The following is an 18792-nucleotide window of genomic DNA, read 5'->3' as shown; positions in this document are numbered from 1 at the left end:
ACAACCACATTGACTGATTTTGTGGTTATATATTTTTAATTTAGGTCTTTTTTAACTGTTTTTTAGTTTTTTATATTTAGTTTTTTATATTTTTATAAATAAATTTATAAGTGTTTTTTAATTTTAATATATTTATATTTTTTGTTTTAATTTTTATTTAGTTTTTTAATTTTGGTTTTTGATTTTTTTTTTTATTGATGGTACGAATATATTAATAATATATATTTTTGAATTTGTTTAATTTTAAGGGCATTATATGTAATTTTTGTTTATAAAGTAAGGGTATTTAGGTCATTTCAAATTTTTTAACGAGTTTGACAAATGGAATGAAGGTTTTGAGAAGAAAATGGTAGTATGATAGGATCGGACAATAATGTTGATAGTTCATGTGAGAAAATTGGCAATACATTGAAGTTGATGAGAGAAAAAATAATTACCCTATAAATTTTTTGGGGTTATAAACTAGGAACAACTTGGAAGGGACTGTTTGCTCAGGATCTGGCTTACATACTGTTATTTTAATAACATATATGTTGTCATTAATTTACTTTAAGAAACTTTTAATAGGAGACAAGAAATAAAAAATAAAATCTAAAAATTTAATCTTAACTATTGCTTAACTACAAAATATATATATATATATATATATATATGAGTAATGATACAATGCACGCGGCGTGCGTGGCACGCCCACGCACGCCAGTGCAAAATTTTTTTTTTTTTTTTTTTTCAATAATAATAAAATAATAAAAAAAAAAATTTTGTGCCTGGCGTGCAATGTATCATTACTCATATATATATATATATATATATATATATATATATATATATATATACCGCATATAAGCCAGATCCGTTTGCCCGACCCAATGATTTCTTTCACCCTTTCTGAAACAGCATAGGAAACTGTGTAGAAAGAAAGAGATAGAGATAGAGAAAGATAGAGATCGAGATAGGAAACATGGGAACTGACGACATTTTTCAGCTTTTTTTGCGGGATTTGTTTTTGGGTACAAGATAAGAGATTTAGAGAGCGACAAGTTGGGTGTTTGAGAGGCTTATGTGGTTGGTGTGGGTGATGCTAATTATGAGCCTTTTGAAAAGGGTTGTGTCATCTGTGAGTTAGGCGGTTTGGATGTTGACTCACCCTGGTAGCCATGATATTTTTTTATGCATCAAGGAATAATTATTTAAGGAGTAATACTAAAATTTATATTTATATTATCTAAATATCTAAAAATGCTATAGTTTTAATTAATTTATATATATATATATATATATATATATATATATATATTTTTTTTTTTAAATGACTTATTTAAATATTGATTGAAATTGTTACGTTAACATTCTAAAATATTTGTACGATAAAAATATAATTTTTAACGTTACTCATATGTCTTAAGAATATATAAATATATGGGTCAATAAAAGCACAACACTATTAATGAATTGTTTCGAAACTCATAATCCCAACACAACATATTCCACAACACATTCAATAAACAAGCCATCCAAGTAAACCATTTAACAAACAAGTTGGGTATTTAAAAGAAGAGTCATATTACACATTATTTTCAATTTCATCTCATATTCATCTATTTTACAAATTCAACATTGAATTTGTCTATCCACTATACAAGACGAGTAAGAGATAAGATGAATAATTTCTATCATTTTTCATAATAGTCGTACTTGGTTGACACGAATATTTTTTCTCCAACAAATTAGTCTTATATTTATATTGCGATACAACCCTAACTCGACGCACAAACATGAATTACCACCCAAAGTCGTGAATGTGAACCTATCGAGGAAGCCAATAATAAGAAAAAGAAAAAAAAAAAGGTGATGGGCTCTCTCATGCTGCCTTAGGGTATGCAAAAGGAAAAATAATAATAAAAATTTGATAACAGAAACAAAATAAATAAATAAAATAAGGGGTTGGACAGCGACCTTGCATCTCAATATATTAATTCAATAAATCAGGTCAAAAATGGGCTTTGCATACATTCTCTGCCAACACCACCATTGACATGATGAATAAGGGTTTGACTACTTCAGCCACAATTCAAGTCTCATTCACACATGCTTGTATTTCAATTTTTCTACTAATATTCTATTTGGTAGGGTTGGGGACGCCTCATAGAATGGCTTCAAACAAACTTTCCAAATCAAATGCAAAAATATGACTACTTTTATGATGAAATTTTAAATAAAAACAAAATTGCATATAGCTAGAAGCCTAGAACCCTAATTATTTTAGCATAAACAGGATTTAGCCCAGCCACCCAGTATGCAAATAAACTAGCAAAAATAAATGGCATTACACCATGAGCAGTGGAGACAGGGAAGGGAAATATTTAAACAAAATGCACAAGCATGTGATTTTCATGGTGCATATTATAAACAGCATTAGCTGACACAGCAAAAGAGTGCCGGTGTGCATAAATATCATACATCTATCTACCACAAAACAGTGCCTTCCAACCCCAAAAGCAATCCCCCCTATTCTGGAAGTTGCTCATAGTCCCCATTTTCCCCCTATTCTGGAAGTTGCTCATAGTCCCCATTTTCCGGAGATTGATGCGCTCCACGACCTGTTCTTCCTGCAAAAGAAACCATTCAGTTTCACTATCTTTCTCGCTCTCTATCTATCTATCTAGTATGTTATTTAGTAGACTGCTATACGACTGAATGATGTAGTAGTAAAAATCAGTCATTGGATCAACACTTGTAAAAAAAAAAAAAATGACGGGTTAATTTTCACTGCAACATCATCCATCATCCCAATTGTATGACAATCGTATAGTTGTATACTAAATAGCATTACTCCTTTATTTAAGTGGGTGTGTGTTAGAGGGAAATGATACCTGTCAAATCATAACCAGCAGCACTTCTAGCATCAGGACCAACCCTCCAATCTGTGGGCCGTGAAGTTGTCATATGCATTGCCTGAATCATGAAATGACTTCCTCCAATAGCTTGGTGATCATCATTTCCCCTTACTGAATTTCTACCAGACGCATCAACAGCTGAGTGGAAGCCGATATTTGACATTGATGCCCCACCAACTGGTGATGACATTTTGCCAGCAGAAGCATCACCTTTTGCACCCGCATTGACATCCTCCTTGGTGTCAAACAGAAATGTACCAACAATAACCTGTGGATGCAATTAACAACTGACTCAAATAGCTGATTATCCAACCTGCTAACTAAAACAGAAAATGCCATGAACTTGGGCAAAGGAATCTTTTAATGTCTGATTACATGGTGAAGAATCATTTCAAAAACTAGACACCATTCAAAGCACCAAGACTAAGTGAATGCTACAGTCATGTACCCTACCCATGTCTCTTGTGCGCACACGTGCATATGAGAGATGACAAAAATCTCAGCTAATAGTCATGCCGTACATGATACAATAGGATCTTTTCTTCAACCAAATAACATTTTGACAAAGTACCTGTACCGGGCCTGCAGCCTTTAGTGGTCCACCAACACCTCCTCCAACAATTTGGCCATCTGTACTGGATAGACAAACACTGAGCCCGCCAGTCCTCCCTCCAAGCTCAGTACGTACATAAGATCCAGAGAGTGAAATAATCTCGAACCGACCCTAATATCAGGGCATTCAGGAAACAGTAATACATTGACAAAGCAATAAACAAATTGTAGACGACTAAGAAACCACACTTCAATTTATCAAGTTCTCAAGTGGCACAAAGGAATTAACCAGATGAAACTCAAATTCTAAGTAATGAACAAACCAGAATTAGACTAGTACATCACCTTCTGAGAATTCAGGCACAGAATAATAATGATACAATTTCAATTTTCATAGAAGCTGAAATAATAAGATTTATTCAAAACTAAAGAAGTGTATTTGCTTTTCTTAAAATTTCATAATAACAAGAGTCAGTTTGCCAAATCTCACATTGGGTGGTTCAGACATACAAACAGCTGTTCTAGCCAGCCAGAACCAACTAACTAAATTGGGAAATTTGCAAAAGGCAGTCTGAGCAATTTTTGGTACTTGCATCCATCCATACCACTGGACCATCATCATCAGACCAGAATAAGTGGCCAAATATTTTCAATTTCCAAACAGCCCCTAAAGTCATTTTAGGATCTTCATAGAACTTGTCCAAATCTTAATTTTTTCTTTTCCCAGCCAGATAAGCTGGGAGAAGAAAGAGATTACCTAATCATACTTAATTACAATTCTAGCAATAATTCACATTGACTAATTTTGTGAACTCACAAGCTATAAAATCAACACTCGAAGTCAACATGGAGGTGGTTGACATAACAATGAAATTGATCCTGTCTTTCACATTGAATCGAAATAGACAAGTTGGTAACCTAAAATACCACCAAAATATAAAAAATTAAACAGAACAAAAACACCCACTAAAACCCTATATGCCAAGTCAAAACAGTTTTGAATCAAAATACACTAATTTAGATGCTGTGAGAACAAACTATAGATATTTAAACCTTAATTAGAAAAAAAAAAAAAATGCAACCCTACGGTATACTAAGCATAATTTTTAAAAACCACTAACAATAAGGGGAAAAATATCAACAAAATGCCCTAAGATTAAGCCTCATTTGAGATCCTATACGACGTAGAATTAGAGGCAAATAAATTTGTAACAGGGTGTATAATTAGTGTTACAACATTATGCACCAATCAATAAAACTTTAAATACATTTCTTGGCCTTTTATTTGGAAAATTTAGATTTTTAAAGAGAACATATAATAGATTAGAGACGCATAAGACTCATAAGATTTTTCCTTCCTACCAAAAGACTCATAAGAATTACTTATCACCAAAGTAATTAGAGGTAAAAGATTACAAAATTAGAGGCAAATAAATTTACCTATCAAAAAAAAGATTTTTCCTTCCTACCTAATACTTACTTATCACCAAAGGGCTTGCCTTTGAAAACTGAACATTATAAGATCAATCTAAAAAACTTGGAATAATTAGCGCATGTATCAACATAAGATGTTGTCCTCATAGTTTTTTCTGTCTTATATATTCAGACTAATTTAGTATCTTGTCTTTCCTCTTTTAGAATAACCTTTAACCCCATGATATTGTCCATAATGAATTGAACCCAAAACCTTACACCTTTGAAAGTAGTACACTTGGACTACAAGGCCATTGATATAATATCTTATTATTGGTTGGGGGTGCTTTCAGATTTCAATATCTGGCATTTTTTATAAATGTAGAAACGTTTTCAAAATAGTTAATGAAGGACAAAGAGCACATATGTACTATGAAATAATTATTTTTCTGGCTTGATATTTGATGTGGGGATTGGTCCCTGAAGGAAGTCTTCTTGGAATTATTTCGTATTGCGAGACATAAGGAGGCGTGGGTTAAGGATAATATGCAGATTTCTAATGGTGTTATTCAATGGACTGTACCTTTTTTATGAGTGGCCCAGGACTAGGAGGTCAAGGTGGTGATGGCTTTTTTTTTGGGATGTTGTATGCTCTCCGACAACGGATAGAGGGGGAGGATTGTATTTGGTGAACTCATTCAAAGTGGAAGAAATTAGAGGTGCAGTTAATTTTTTCCCGTGTGTTCTTCTTCAGGGATGTCTACATTGGGGGTTTCTTCCTTTCGTGGAGGAGTATATGGAGAGTTAAAGTTCCATTGAGAGTGAGTGTTTTTGTGTGGACGGCAACTCTCGGTAAGATTCAGACTTTGGATAATCTGCATAAGAGAAGAATTACTGTGGTGGAATGGTGTTGCATGTGTAAGAGGAGTGGCGAATATGTCAATCATCTCCTTCTTCATTGCGAAGTGGCACGAGCCTTATGGAGTGTAATATTTACTCTCTTTGACGTCACATGGGTCATGCCTAGAAGGGTGTTAGAATTGTTAGCATGTTGGCGAGATCAGAGAGGTAATCGTTCAATTATGGATGTCTGGAGAATAGCCACATTGTGCTTAATGTGGACTATTTGGAGAGAGTGGAATGCACGATGTTTTGAAGATCATGAGAAGATGCCTGGCGAGCTCAAAAACATGTTTGTTAAGACCTTATTCAATTGTGCGGGGATGTTTAATGTTTCCCAATTTTCTACTTTGCCTCAATTTGTAGATTTTTGCTCCTCTTTTTGCCTTAAGGGGGCCTTTCTTTGTATACATCTTGTGTACTAGAGTTGCATCCCTCTGCGTTTTTCAATGAATTAATTATTTATAAAAATAAAAAAAATAAAAAAAAGAAGTTCTTGACTAAATACTTCCACTGAATTTCATAAACTAATTCCATAACTTCATAGTCCAAAGTATGACCTGAAATTTCATGTGAAAACTTGACACTGCCATAATGAAAGGAGTCCAATAATGAACAAGTTTAGATGGGAATTTTACATGCCAATATAAAATTAAGTAATACAAAATTAGTAGAATGTACATATTACTATGAGCAAAAGATCTTAGAAACTAAACTCATATCTTTAGGCCACTTCCAACGAATAATTTGAAAGCCTAGTTATTAATTCAGTGCATCTACGTGACTTCTTCCAATTGTTGCCCACCAAGAATATTTGGGACTAAGGCAAAGCAGTGGCCAGCCAATGCCCAATGCCAATGCGATGCTTTAAGTGCATTGGCACAGGCATCCATGCTCATACACACAACATTTATGAAAAATGCTGATTCTATCTACCCAATACTGAATAAGAATTACCCCCTTTACATCACAATATAGATTTTTGATATATAAGAAAAGGTTTTTTGCATTACAATATACCTCAGTGAAAAGATTCACCTATAGGTAAACTGGAAAACTACGCTAGAATCCCAAGACTTACAAAAGTTAAGCGCGTGTCTTTGGACCTGGGCTACTGTGAAGATATTTACTGAAAAATAATGAGTGTGTGATAACACCCACAGAAAAAATTGAAGCATGGCACGTTTTGCTACTAACTTGAATTTACTGGTCAAAATCTAATAATCCAATAGAACCATGTTGTTTTCATCAAGTAACTTCCACTCTTGAAAGATCCTAACCTTGAAACCTCTATAAGAAACTCCTAAGTTTTGTGCTGAAAGGATATGAGATGGCACACATGAAATAAATTCTCACAATTTCTTACAAATATGAATATACCGATCAGAATCTAAGGATCTAAGTCAACACTGAGCTTATTTTTGACACAGGCTCTACCTGTACCTTCTACCCCTGAAGAAGCCCAAACTTGAATTTCATCAAAGACCGTGTGAGTGTGGGTGCGTGTTAATAGTGTCATGCATCTTTTTTTTTTTCCCAGTTCAGTGTTATCACATAATACAACATTAAAGCAAACTAACAAGTCACCATATAATGGACAAATGACAGCATACTTGATTAGGGTACACAAGATTCTAAAGCATCTGTTCTTTCTAATATTTAACCTAATTTCTTGACTCACTTATTAAAAAAAATAACTAATTTTTTTCACTCAAATTAGGCATTCTGGTAGTACTCTTTTGACAAATAACAGAAAATCTATTTACCTCATATGTAATGTTGCCTCCAGAAGTTGCTGGCTGTCGGAGAGAAGCATTAGAGATCGAACCAGATGCAGACAAAATGCATATTTCACGCTTACTTTGTTGCATGAAAAACATAATTTTCTGGCCCACATCCTAGTGAAGGCACCCATATTTTGTGTTAGGAGGTAAACACTTAAACATATCATCCAACTTAACTAGTTAAACATGTAATGTTAATACCAACAAGCAAGGTAAGGATAACTATCAAGGATAGATATACATCTGTGGTGAGATGCAGCACGCGATAATGAGAAAAAAAAAAAGTGGAAACCAAGCAAGTTAGGCTGTTCATCAGATGCAAGGACAAAGCTGACAAAAAGACTATATCCAACATTGGCACGTGCAGTTATAAGATGAAAATGTATCAAAATATTTTCATGCACACAATCAAACTCGTGGAAGCTGCTATAAAGTTTATTCTATTGGATTTAACTTCAGTCCCTTTCATAAAGTGAAATGACGCATCCTTTACTTTTAAATTGGTCCATGCATGACAAATGGGACCTTCCAGTATCCAGTTGACCTGTGCAGTGAAGTGCTGGTGGGTCCCATATTACACATGGCCCAATTTGAAGTAAACAAAGAATTATGTTAAAAGGAACACAACCGCGCCTTATTCAATGAATTTGAGATAAGTTTATAAATTAGGGAAAGATATTTCCATGGATAATTCAAGTTAACTGCCTTTCAATACAAAAAGAATAAGAGAACAAATGGATGAAGGTAACCCACCAATCGAGTCATAGTTATAAGAACCATGAAACTCCTATCAACAATCAAATAAATTTTAATACAATGATTAATTCAGTAGAAGCATGCTAGAAGCATCTAAAATATAGTATAAAATTTAATATCAGCCTGAGCAAAGTTCTCCAAGCACTAATTCCCTTAGGCTGGGGTTAATCCGATACAGATCACCTTCAACTTCTACTAGATTACGACAAACCATGCATGACAGGTAATGTTCCATAATTTGTCAACCTGATATTTTCATGTTATCTATCCTACGTTACTTTCAATATTTCCACAAATCATTCTATTATTCAGATAATAAAATTAACATTATCAATATTGAATGAGGCATTCTCTATAGATGTGACTTCTCAGATGAATTAAAAGCATTTCCAAACCATCTCTATCTCCATCAATATTCTCTATCACCTTCATCATAATCTTCAATAGTATCTTGTAATCATATTTTTTTTTAACGATGATGACTTCTTTTATTCTCATCTTATCTCAAAGCAGTACCTAGTATTCATAGTTTAATACCGAGAGTTGTCCAACCCTTTCAATACATTGCATTATGGGGCAGAACCACCATTCATCATTGATTCCCGTTTTCATACATTCTAACAAATTTCTCAAATTCTCATGTGGTTCTATCATGATGAACGCAGAAGCTCCTTGACTGAAGCGCATCAACGTATTTACTTGGTTCTATTGGAAGTAAATACAATTTGTATCCTTGCTTGTTGCATATCACGTTGATTGTGCATCTGATGTAATCAAAGATATCCATCCATTCACGACTATCACATTGATAACCGACTTTTTTCTTGTTTAGATCCGTGTTTACACAAATATTTGACTGATTTGGAAGCCAAAGAAACTCGAAAGAGCCAAATTAACCAAAACTGACTAACAGAAAAGATGAACCCCCTGAAATACTGCATGTACTTATTTCTAACCCCAAATAATATATATATATATATTCCCAATCGAAAAAGACCTGGAAACCCCTATAACATTCTCAGTTTCCCTTTGAAATAATGACTATTCATGCTTGGAGATTTTTCTTTTAAAAGAAAAATCTCAAACAATAAGAACTGAAAGCTATGTAAATTTAATTAGAGCAGTAACAGCTATCTGTAACAAACAACAGTTACAGACCCAAAGAAGAAATGTTGACTAGTATCCAGAAAACTCCAAAAAGTTTCATATGGCCAAGCTGGATGCAAGTAGTACTGGTCATTGTGGAGACCAAATATGGAACTTCCACTCCCTCTAACAGAGGTCGGGGCTTCTACACAGACCAGATTCTGTCTCACAAAGACACATGGTAGTGGTACCCATGTTCGACCAACTGCACCAAGAGGCACAGGCAGGTAAAATAGGACAAGGAGCCCATCTTCTATGCCTAAAACATTGGCAAACTTGATGTAATTCGGAACAGAATTCAAAGGTTACAAGAGGTGCTATGTCCTCGAATAACACTCAAATATATGGCCTAGATGCTTGCAGATTTGTTTTTATTGATGATTCCCAGCAAGAATGTCTGGAATTTCACAAGCTATAGGGCTCAAAACTAAGTTTATATTTTGAAAAAAAAAAAATGGTTTATGCTACTTTGACAGCACATATGAATAGACTTTTATCAGACTTGGCCTCCAAGTTACTAATTTGCAACCACTTTAGAGTTTAGACCATAAAATTTCACTCTTAAAACCCTAAACCAAAACAAAAACAAAAAAACGAAAAAGGAATTCAAAAGACTAACCTGATCCATAACTAAAAAGAGGAAATTGAACTTGAACAGAAAGTAAATAATAAAACCTAAATCAACTTAACCCTTGCTAAGATTATGCGAATGTTATAAGCATGTGCAATAAGCACACATGGATATACATGTGCATCTTCAAGAATGTGTTGCATGCCTGTGTGCACATCTACAAAGAAAAGAACATTAAAAGACTTCAAGCAATACAGAAAATGTATACCTCGCCCGCAGCTACGTTAATAACATGTGGTGTAAAACCTTGCCCAGCATTGCCTGCATCAACCAGTTGCAAATAGGGGCACCACATAAGTATTGTAAAATAAACCTAATGATCAGAAATCAATACAAAATAAATAAATATAAATGTTATCCGAAAGAACATCCAAGCAAAGCAGAATAAGTTTACATCAATTTTTGTTTTTGGTCAGGGGAATATGATATTGTTAAATAATATAAATGTTTTAAGACAACACAAATACATTGACCACCTCTTTGCGCGTTGTTGGACGTACATACATACATATTTACATACAGTGACAACCTCTTTGTGCGTTGTTGAACAAGACACATGGCACACTAGTAGAGCAAGAAATCACGGCCATAAGTTATCAGCAAAATTTAGGTGTCATAAAATAGAACAATTAGGCCTTCTTGAGCTATTGCATTAAGTTACCAACAAAATCTGCTACAGGTCATGATTTGTCACTCATTTTAAATGTATGCTATTCCAGTGGAATTATCCATGCCACTTAGCCCCTACATTATGTTTACTATCTGAACCAACACCAAATTTTCTCAGAAGCTTATTGTTCAAATTTTTTTCAAGCTATTGCATTCCATGACAACCTTATTGTCTCAACCACATCCACCTACAGGAATTATTAGTTTAAAGGTTAATCAGCACTTTTCTCACAAAATAATTATTTGTTTTGTTACTTCACTACAAAAATTCCTATTGTTTAAAAAATGAAAAGCACATAGCAACCATAAGATATCATTTTTATTCCCAATTCCCAGCTATAACGTCTCAAAGAACATCCATCCTCAACCAATCTGATGTTACTAACAGTCAACACACACCAATAAATGTGGTAATTTGTATAATTGACCACAACTTACTGATCTTAAATATCACTAATATTTTTACTTCTACTTGCCAAACAAAAAAAAAAAAAAAAAACAAAAAAAAGGAATTTTTAGTTCTCTCATCTGAGTTCTATATTATATTATTATGAGCCAAATAATATCAGAAACAATAACAGATTTCAATCATGCATGCAAATGGCATTCTGGGCTGCCATATTTGAAACCAATTTTTTATTTATTTTTTTTCAAAAAATAATAATAAAATAAAAATTTGCAACAAAACCACCAACAGTTACGAAACATCTGAGAGAGCTAAGAATAGAATCTCAACAGCATAGTAAGGCACGCAAAGCAGGGACAAAAAACCCCATATCACATTCAAAAATCTGAGTGCACTGGAATTGGTAAGAAAAAGAGGCGTACCGGGAGCGAAGTGGGACTTCTTGGAGGCGGTGGGCTCTTTCCTGTCCTTGGAAGAGGAGGAGTGGGACGACGACGTTTGCTGGGCCTTCCTGGCGGCCAGGGCCTGCTCGGGCGTGCCGTACTTCCTGGGCCTCCCTCGCTTGCGCTTGGCGCTGGCGGTCCCTTCCAGGGCAGAAGACGACGTCGTCGTGGCGGAGGAGAAGGGAGGGTGAGGGTAGACCGCGTGGGGCCCGCCGCCCTCGGGAGGTGGGAGGAGGCCATTGGTCGGTGAGGCCCCGCTGGTGGCAGTGCTGGTGGGGTTCTGGTGGAAGTAGGAGCTCAGTTGGTTCTCATTGGGTTCCATTTGAGGAGTGAGAGAAAGCGTGAGTGTGTTGTGTGGAATGAGGATTTTTTATTTATTTTTTTATTTTTTTGTTGGGAGGAATTGATTTTTATGTTGTGAAAGAAACGAAACACAAAACAAAAACAAAACAATTGTGTGTTCTCAGCCGCAGGATTGGATTTGTGTTTTCTTTTTTTCCTTTTTTTTTTATTCAGATTTGACTTTAGTTTTTTGACTTCTATTTTAGCGTATCTTCGTCGCTTTTTTTTTTTTTTTAATGATTTATTTTATATTTTAAGCGCCCCACATTTGTGAGTTGCGACCGTGGATTCATTTCTTTACCACTGCTTCCACAGACCACCATTTTTTTTTTTTTTTTTTTAATCCTAATCAAATAGCAAAGGAAAAGAGGTGGGGACCATTACAATATATCAAACACATAAAAATAAAATAAAAGATTAGACAATCCAACAATAAGCCTCAAATATAACTATTGTAGTGTGGGTAAACATAAAATAAGAGTGAATGTGTCAAATGAAGGACACGGCCATGTGAATTCTTTTAGCATAGAAGCCAAGAAAATTGGAACTGCCTTAACTAGCGATTTAAGAAAAGATAAGGAATATGAATCTTGAAAGATCATTCAACCCTTCCAAGTGGTACAAGAAGGGGTATGAACCTCGAAAGGTCTTTCAACTCGTCCCGAACTCTCGTTATGAAACCACTATCTTAGCACATTGGAAAGAGAATCACATCAACAATAATGGCATTGATGGAGGTCGGATTAGAGCCACCGGCGAAAGGCACCAGCTTGATGCTCGAAAAACATCGCAAAACCACATACAACTAGATCTAGAAATCACCATGAGCATAAACAAGAAAATAAGGAAATTTGGTGTGGGAGAGAGTAGGGAGCCAAAGATCAATCGCGTGAAACTCAGAATAGCAAGAAAGGTAGTGGCTTGTCCACCACGAGCACGTCGGATTTGCACATGACGGACATGCATGGAGGCGAAGGTACCGAAGCGGAGAAGAACATGCGGGAGAAGGGGTTAACACAGTCGCCACACAACACCAACCAAGGCAGGTAAACTAGAACGAAGAAATGGGTCAGAAGGCTCGCCAACAGTGGATCCGGCAATACCACTCTAACGCTTAAGTCAAAAATGGTAGGTAAGATGGAAGTTTAGCAAAGTAAGGATATGTTCAATTAGGTGTACTTGAACTAGGGTCCTCTTGCCTCTTATATGGGCATTGGTGGCCCGCCCTCTCCTTTAGGGTTTCAGGAATTTCCTCCAATAGTTTTGTACTGACGTGGAGATTTTTTCCTAGGTTTGTTAGGGGAGGGAGCGCATGGCATGAGCAGGCTGTTTCATGAGCTAGGAAGGTCTTTAATCAAATGCTGGAAATGGTATTTTGGAAAGGGTGCATCTAGGGTCCTTGTTGAACTGCTTGGGTGGCGGGTCTTCAAGCCCTTTAGGCTTTAGTTGTCGGTTGCTGGCTCTTTAGGCCTTTAAGCCACAGGTTGCCGGTCCTCAAAATTGGTTTTTGGCGGGTGGATTTTAGTGGGCTTGCTAATAGTAACCCTCCAGGAGTCTCCTAATTCATATGAATGACTTGAGCTGGTAGTCATTCATAGGAATTTATCTTGTGAGCCCATCAATAGTTCGACTCTCTAGAAGTCCCTCAATTCCTTTGAATAACTTGGGCTGGTAGTCTTTCATCGGAATTTGTCTTGTGGGCCCATTAGTAATCCGACCCTCAAATTGCATTGAAAGGTATAAAACAAAAATTTATGGTGTACATGTTGTCAATGATGAATATGTTGTCCTTGTAAGCGATTACCTACTTGAAGCGCTTAATGTCCGAAAACCATTCGGACCATATGAAAAGCATTAAGCGGTTTTTAATAGGGCTGGCAAAACAAGTAATCGGGTAGACCCGATTAGGACCCGTTAAGACCCGCGGCCCGATTACCCAAGATACGAACACGACCCTTTTAGATAAACGGGTTAGCGGGTCTGACACGATTATAACACGGAAAATATCTGGGTAACCCAACACGACCCGATTAACCCGTTTAGCATAACTGGGTCATATCGGGTAGACACGACCCGACACGACTCGTGCGCTAAACGGGCAACACGACTCGACCCGTTTTTTTTATTTTTTATTTTTTTTTAAAAAAAAAAAACCTTAATCAAAATTGGAAAAAATAATTTAATAAATGGATCTCTTAGACCAAAAGACTAGTCAAATTTATCCTAACCATCCAAGAAGAATAAAAAGTTTTAAAAGAGACTGTTTTAATATATAAATAATGATTTAAAAAACAATGTTTTAATATATAGACCCACATAGAAAAAGTAACGGAAAAACAAAGAATAGGCCAGTGAAGTGAAGAGTGAAATAAAGCCGTGAGTGAGTCAGTAAGTGTTAGGGTTAACTTAGTTAGAACTTAGACATAGGTTTTTTTTAAAAAAAAAAATTAAAAAATTAAAAAATTAATTAATTAATTAATTAATTAATTAAATGGGTTTGGCGGGTCACCCGAGACCCGCCAGACCCGGTTGACCAGCCAAACCCATTTATTAAACGTGTCTGGCGGGTTGACTCGTGAACCTGCCGGGTCAACCCGCTAGACACGAATTTAATCGTCGTGTCTTAATCGGGTAGACCCGATTAAGACCTGAACTCAATAAGCCCAAACCCAATACCTGTTAACTTCGTGTCGGTTTCGCGGGTCGTGTCAAAATTGCTAGCCCTAGTTTTTAACATTGTTCCAACGGTTTCGTCACATAATGCATTTTTGAGTTTTTCACCCAACCAACTCCCATTTTCCAATCTCACTTGGTCCCTGGGTGGCGTAAAACCCCACTTGTATCTAAAGTGGGGGCTACCATATCTTGTAACGCCCAAAAAATGAACTAACTAGTAGTTAACTGAGCCCGCCTTCCAAGACTTATTTACCACATAAATAAGCCATAAAAGTTCTCTTAAATTGTCAACTTTGCATTTAAGTAGTGGAAAATTAAATACTTTTTTCAAGATAACAATCTAAATAAACTATAAAGCACTAAATTACTATATCAAATACTAAATCTCCAAAATCTCACAAAAATAAACTTCAAATCTAAATACAAAACATACTCCTCAAAACATCCTTAAAACAACATAAAATAAAGTAAAGTCTCCCAAAATGTCTCACTAAAAATCAAGGTAAAACTTGAGAATCTGAGCTATCTATGTCTTGAGAAATCCACTCCAAAGCATCAGGATGACACCGAGCAAAGTAAACCAAAAATAGAACTTCCATGAAATCATTAAGTTTCCTATCAAAACCATTCCACAATCTAGGCTCTATGTCCTCAAATACCATTCTCGCTAAGTCCTCCACAATCATATGCCTTCTCACAAAGCTCGCCATTAGTTGTTGGCTAACTGTAAAACATAAACATGTTTTATACAGGAAAAGAAAATCGAGTATAAGTTCCCGATTTAGTAATTCAACATCACATGAAGGCAGTTATCTATGTTGTGAACTTAAGAGTTTGATAAAAAGTTTCCATATCAAAAGCATCATCGTGTAAGATAGTTCTTTACCAAAATATTAATGGAATAATGTTGGAATCGTTTATGTAAATTTAAAAATAAATTCTTTTTACGCAGCGGAATAAAATACCATCCCCAAGACCTTTTACCATAAACACAAACATGTTTAGATCTAAGACAAACACATAAGTTAGATTACTTACATGTAGCTTCAACCTTTCATGGGCGTTGGGGCATAGGAGTGTGCATTCGTTCATCCCATGGTGTTGGACTGAGTAGTTGAAGTTCCAACAAACTTGAATACTTCAAGTATGAGTCCATACTCATCTCGCATTCATCGTGTTCATCGTGTTCTTCATGAACTTGAAGAACATCTTTATGTTCTTCATTGTATTTATAAAGAACATCTTGAAAACTTTGGGAGTTTATCAAGGTCTTCAAGATCTTCAAACAGTTGGGGAGAAGATTGTTCCATTAGATTTTATCTTTGATGACTGAATATGACTCACAAAGTTTTCTTAAGAATAAGAGAAAACTAGATGCAAAACTTTGAGAGAATAAATCTCCCTAGTGGCCATGTATTCACTCTTGTGGGAGAGTAATGTTGTGTTTTTCGTTTTCACAAAAATCACAAGTTTATGAATTGTTTCAGGCACTTTGCTTCTCAATTAAACCTTTAGTTATAATACTGGGATCCCAGAAGAAAAGTATTTTTAAACCATGTGGGAATGGGATTAGAAATCCCAGTCCTCGTAGAAGTCGGCTAAGGGACTCAAAAGACTTCTCTTTCCCCTCTACTTACACGGCCATGGGGAGAAAATACTCTCCCCATGCACCTAGGCTAGGGCTATAAAAGCCCTAGCTTACTCCCACTTGGTTTAGCACTTGGGCTTGAGTTTTATCTTCAAGCCCAATGCTCATTTCGCTTAACTTTGGCCATTTAAATTAATTTCATTAAGCCCAAAGTTTATTTACAAGTTTAAATAATTAAAATTATAAGCCCAAGGCTTATTTTAATTCCTTAGCATGTAGGAATTAAATTATGAGCCCAATGCTCTATTTAATTCCCAAACCTAATTTCTCCAAATAACCAATAAGATTAATAAATATTATGGTCCATGTTTTATTAAAATAAAACATTTTAATAAATAAATAAATAACTGATGAACAATATAATTTATCAGCCAATTTATATTAGCTCAAAGAGGGACCTAAAGGAAAAATATCATTAGCTTAATAGGTTTGTGACCATGTCTTCCTAGACCATGTCACACGACTCTATTTAATCACAATTAATTCCATTAAATAATTGTGACTACACTCTAATGATTATTTTGATTTAATTAATTAATCATTATGACGTACTTCTTAATTGCATGTTACCCCTCTATGGAATCATTCCGTAGTCGAACTAAAGTCTATCAATTGTCACTTTGTTCACTACCTCTTTTCCTTGAGTCGCTGATTTAAATTCATAATTATTCTTATGCACTTTGTGAGAATACATCTCACCTTGTACATGTATAAGATTTTCAGTCTACCTACTGAAAGCACTCGGGCCTGAGCTTTAGGATAATCTTTTCCATTAAATCTAAAATAAGAGGAAAATTGCATATCACTTTGTTATCTGACAAAGGATTTGGATTCCTTCTTGAAGTTGGTGTTCCCACAATGTTACAAGCGATTACCCAACGTACTGAAGTTGTTTCGACCGACGATAGGTCTTACTCTATGATACATCGAAGTAATTAACATTTCACATTTGAGTTCATGAACTCCTTAGGATTTAGAGTAAATGTTAAGTCTTCGTGCATATACATAATTTGTTATGACAATATCAACAAATGATAACTCACGTAGTCGTGTTCAGTGTATGACATAACCTTGCAAATATCCCAACATATTAACCTGAAGCCTCCCTACTTCTCATGACCAAGATAAGTCATTTGAGGTTTAATATGTTATGGTCTAGATGGCGTTTCTGTAACGCCCCCAAATCCGGCCTTGACCAGTCTAGTAGGGTTACTAGCAATTATCCCAGTTTAGCCAACTGGTTGTTAAATGGGGAACTGCCCCTCTAAGCATCATCAGAATTAATGCATAGGAAGGTGAAATAATCTGAGTAACCTATTAGTCATCAAAGGAACAAGTATAATCCTCAAAATATGAACACAGAGCAACTAATAATAACTTAAGCAAATATGATAACAATGTGAAGATCTTTCTTAAGCAAAGTTATTAGTGGCAACCGTGCCACTTTTTGGTTCTAGAAATAGGTTCCCTACAAGAGTAATAACCGTGTAAATCTAACGACTTAGTAAGTAAACCTCACAGTTAGGTACGACATGAGCCAGTTACCAACAAGCATAAATAAACGTGTAGTGTTGGTAAACAGTTGAAAGAGGTGTTGTCTTCATTAATACACCATAAAAGTATTGTTTGGTTGATAAAAGATGGTGTACTTCCGGCGGTAATCGCCTAAGTATTTTAATGTAGAAAACTAATGCTTCATAGGTCATAACTATCATATATGGTCTACCCGAGATACTACCCATTGTCAGCAGGGTTAACTCTGTCTTGAGGGACCTGTAATACAATGTTGGTGCCCCGGCCATTATACGCTACCGTCTATAACACTAGCAGCCCAACCGAGTTCGACCTCGGGTGGCCCACGCTACTAATGATGTATGTCCTGTAGTGACCCGCCTGTTAAGGCTGCGTTAGTCACAAAATAATCATTGGATCCAAGGCCTATATATCACATCCATACACAATTTGACCATAGAATCAAGTCTAAATAATAAGCCCGTGGCCATTATACCGCGCGTACTAGTGTCCCATGTCATACAATGCTCTTATCAACCAATTGTTAAAGCAGTTACCAAGTTGTGCAAAATATAGGCATGCTCATATCATACGCGTGCTCAGTCAGTTGACATATCACACGTTTTTAAGGAAAATGTTCGTAAGTGTTTACTTACCTCGCGCGCTTGCTTAAGTCCTCCGACATCACAAATCCCTGTTATAACGAAATACGACATGTCGTTATGTGCAGTACTAAAGAACTCATATTAGTAATGTACTAGGTCCTATCTAACAAAAAGTGTCGTTAAACCCTAATATTACACATTTGGAGCTAAGGGGTGAACGCCTTGCTTCCTGGGCGAACGCTCGAGCTTGAGAGTGAACATTCTGCCAGTAAGTTAGAAATCTCGGCCAAAAGCTCCAAACTGTGTTTTAAGGCTTCTATCTAAAACTAAGGGTTGATATATCTCACCTTATGCTACTAAGTAGACACATGCAAAGTAACACATCATGCTATCACGCAACTCAAAGCAATAA

General features: G+C 35.7%; 1 protein-coding gene across 1 annotated transcript; it reads right to left on the bottom strand.

The window, feature by feature from the left end:
• Positions 1-2385: 2385 nt before the first annotated feature.
• LOC132170494 (AT hook motif DNA-binding family protein) lies at positions 2386-11977 on the bottom strand. The gene is made up of 6 exons (XM_059581491.2): positions 11577-11977; positions 10288-10340; positions 7529-7660; positions 3469-3621; positions 2874-3165; positions 2386-2609 (listed from the first exon to the last, which is right to left on the bottom strand). Exons 1-6 carry the CDS (start codon positions 11917-11919, stop codon positions 2545-2547), a joined length of 1038 nt encoding a protein of 345 aa, XP_059437474.1. The 5' UTR covers positions 11920-11977; the 3' UTR covers positions 2386-2544.
• Between the last annotated feature and the right edge of the window lie 6815 nt (positions 11978-18792).

The sequence above is a fragment of the Corylus avellana genome, chromosome 1, assembly GCF_965113065.1.
Source record: "Corylus avellana chromosome 1, dhCorAvel1.hap1.2, whole genome shotgun sequence".
NCBI lineage: Eukaryota > Viridiplantae > Streptophyta > Magnoliopsida > Fagales > Betulaceae > Corylus > Corylus avellana.
The sequence above is the reverse complement of the archived record's forward strand: the minus strand, read 5'-3'. Positions and strand labels throughout refer to the sequence as shown.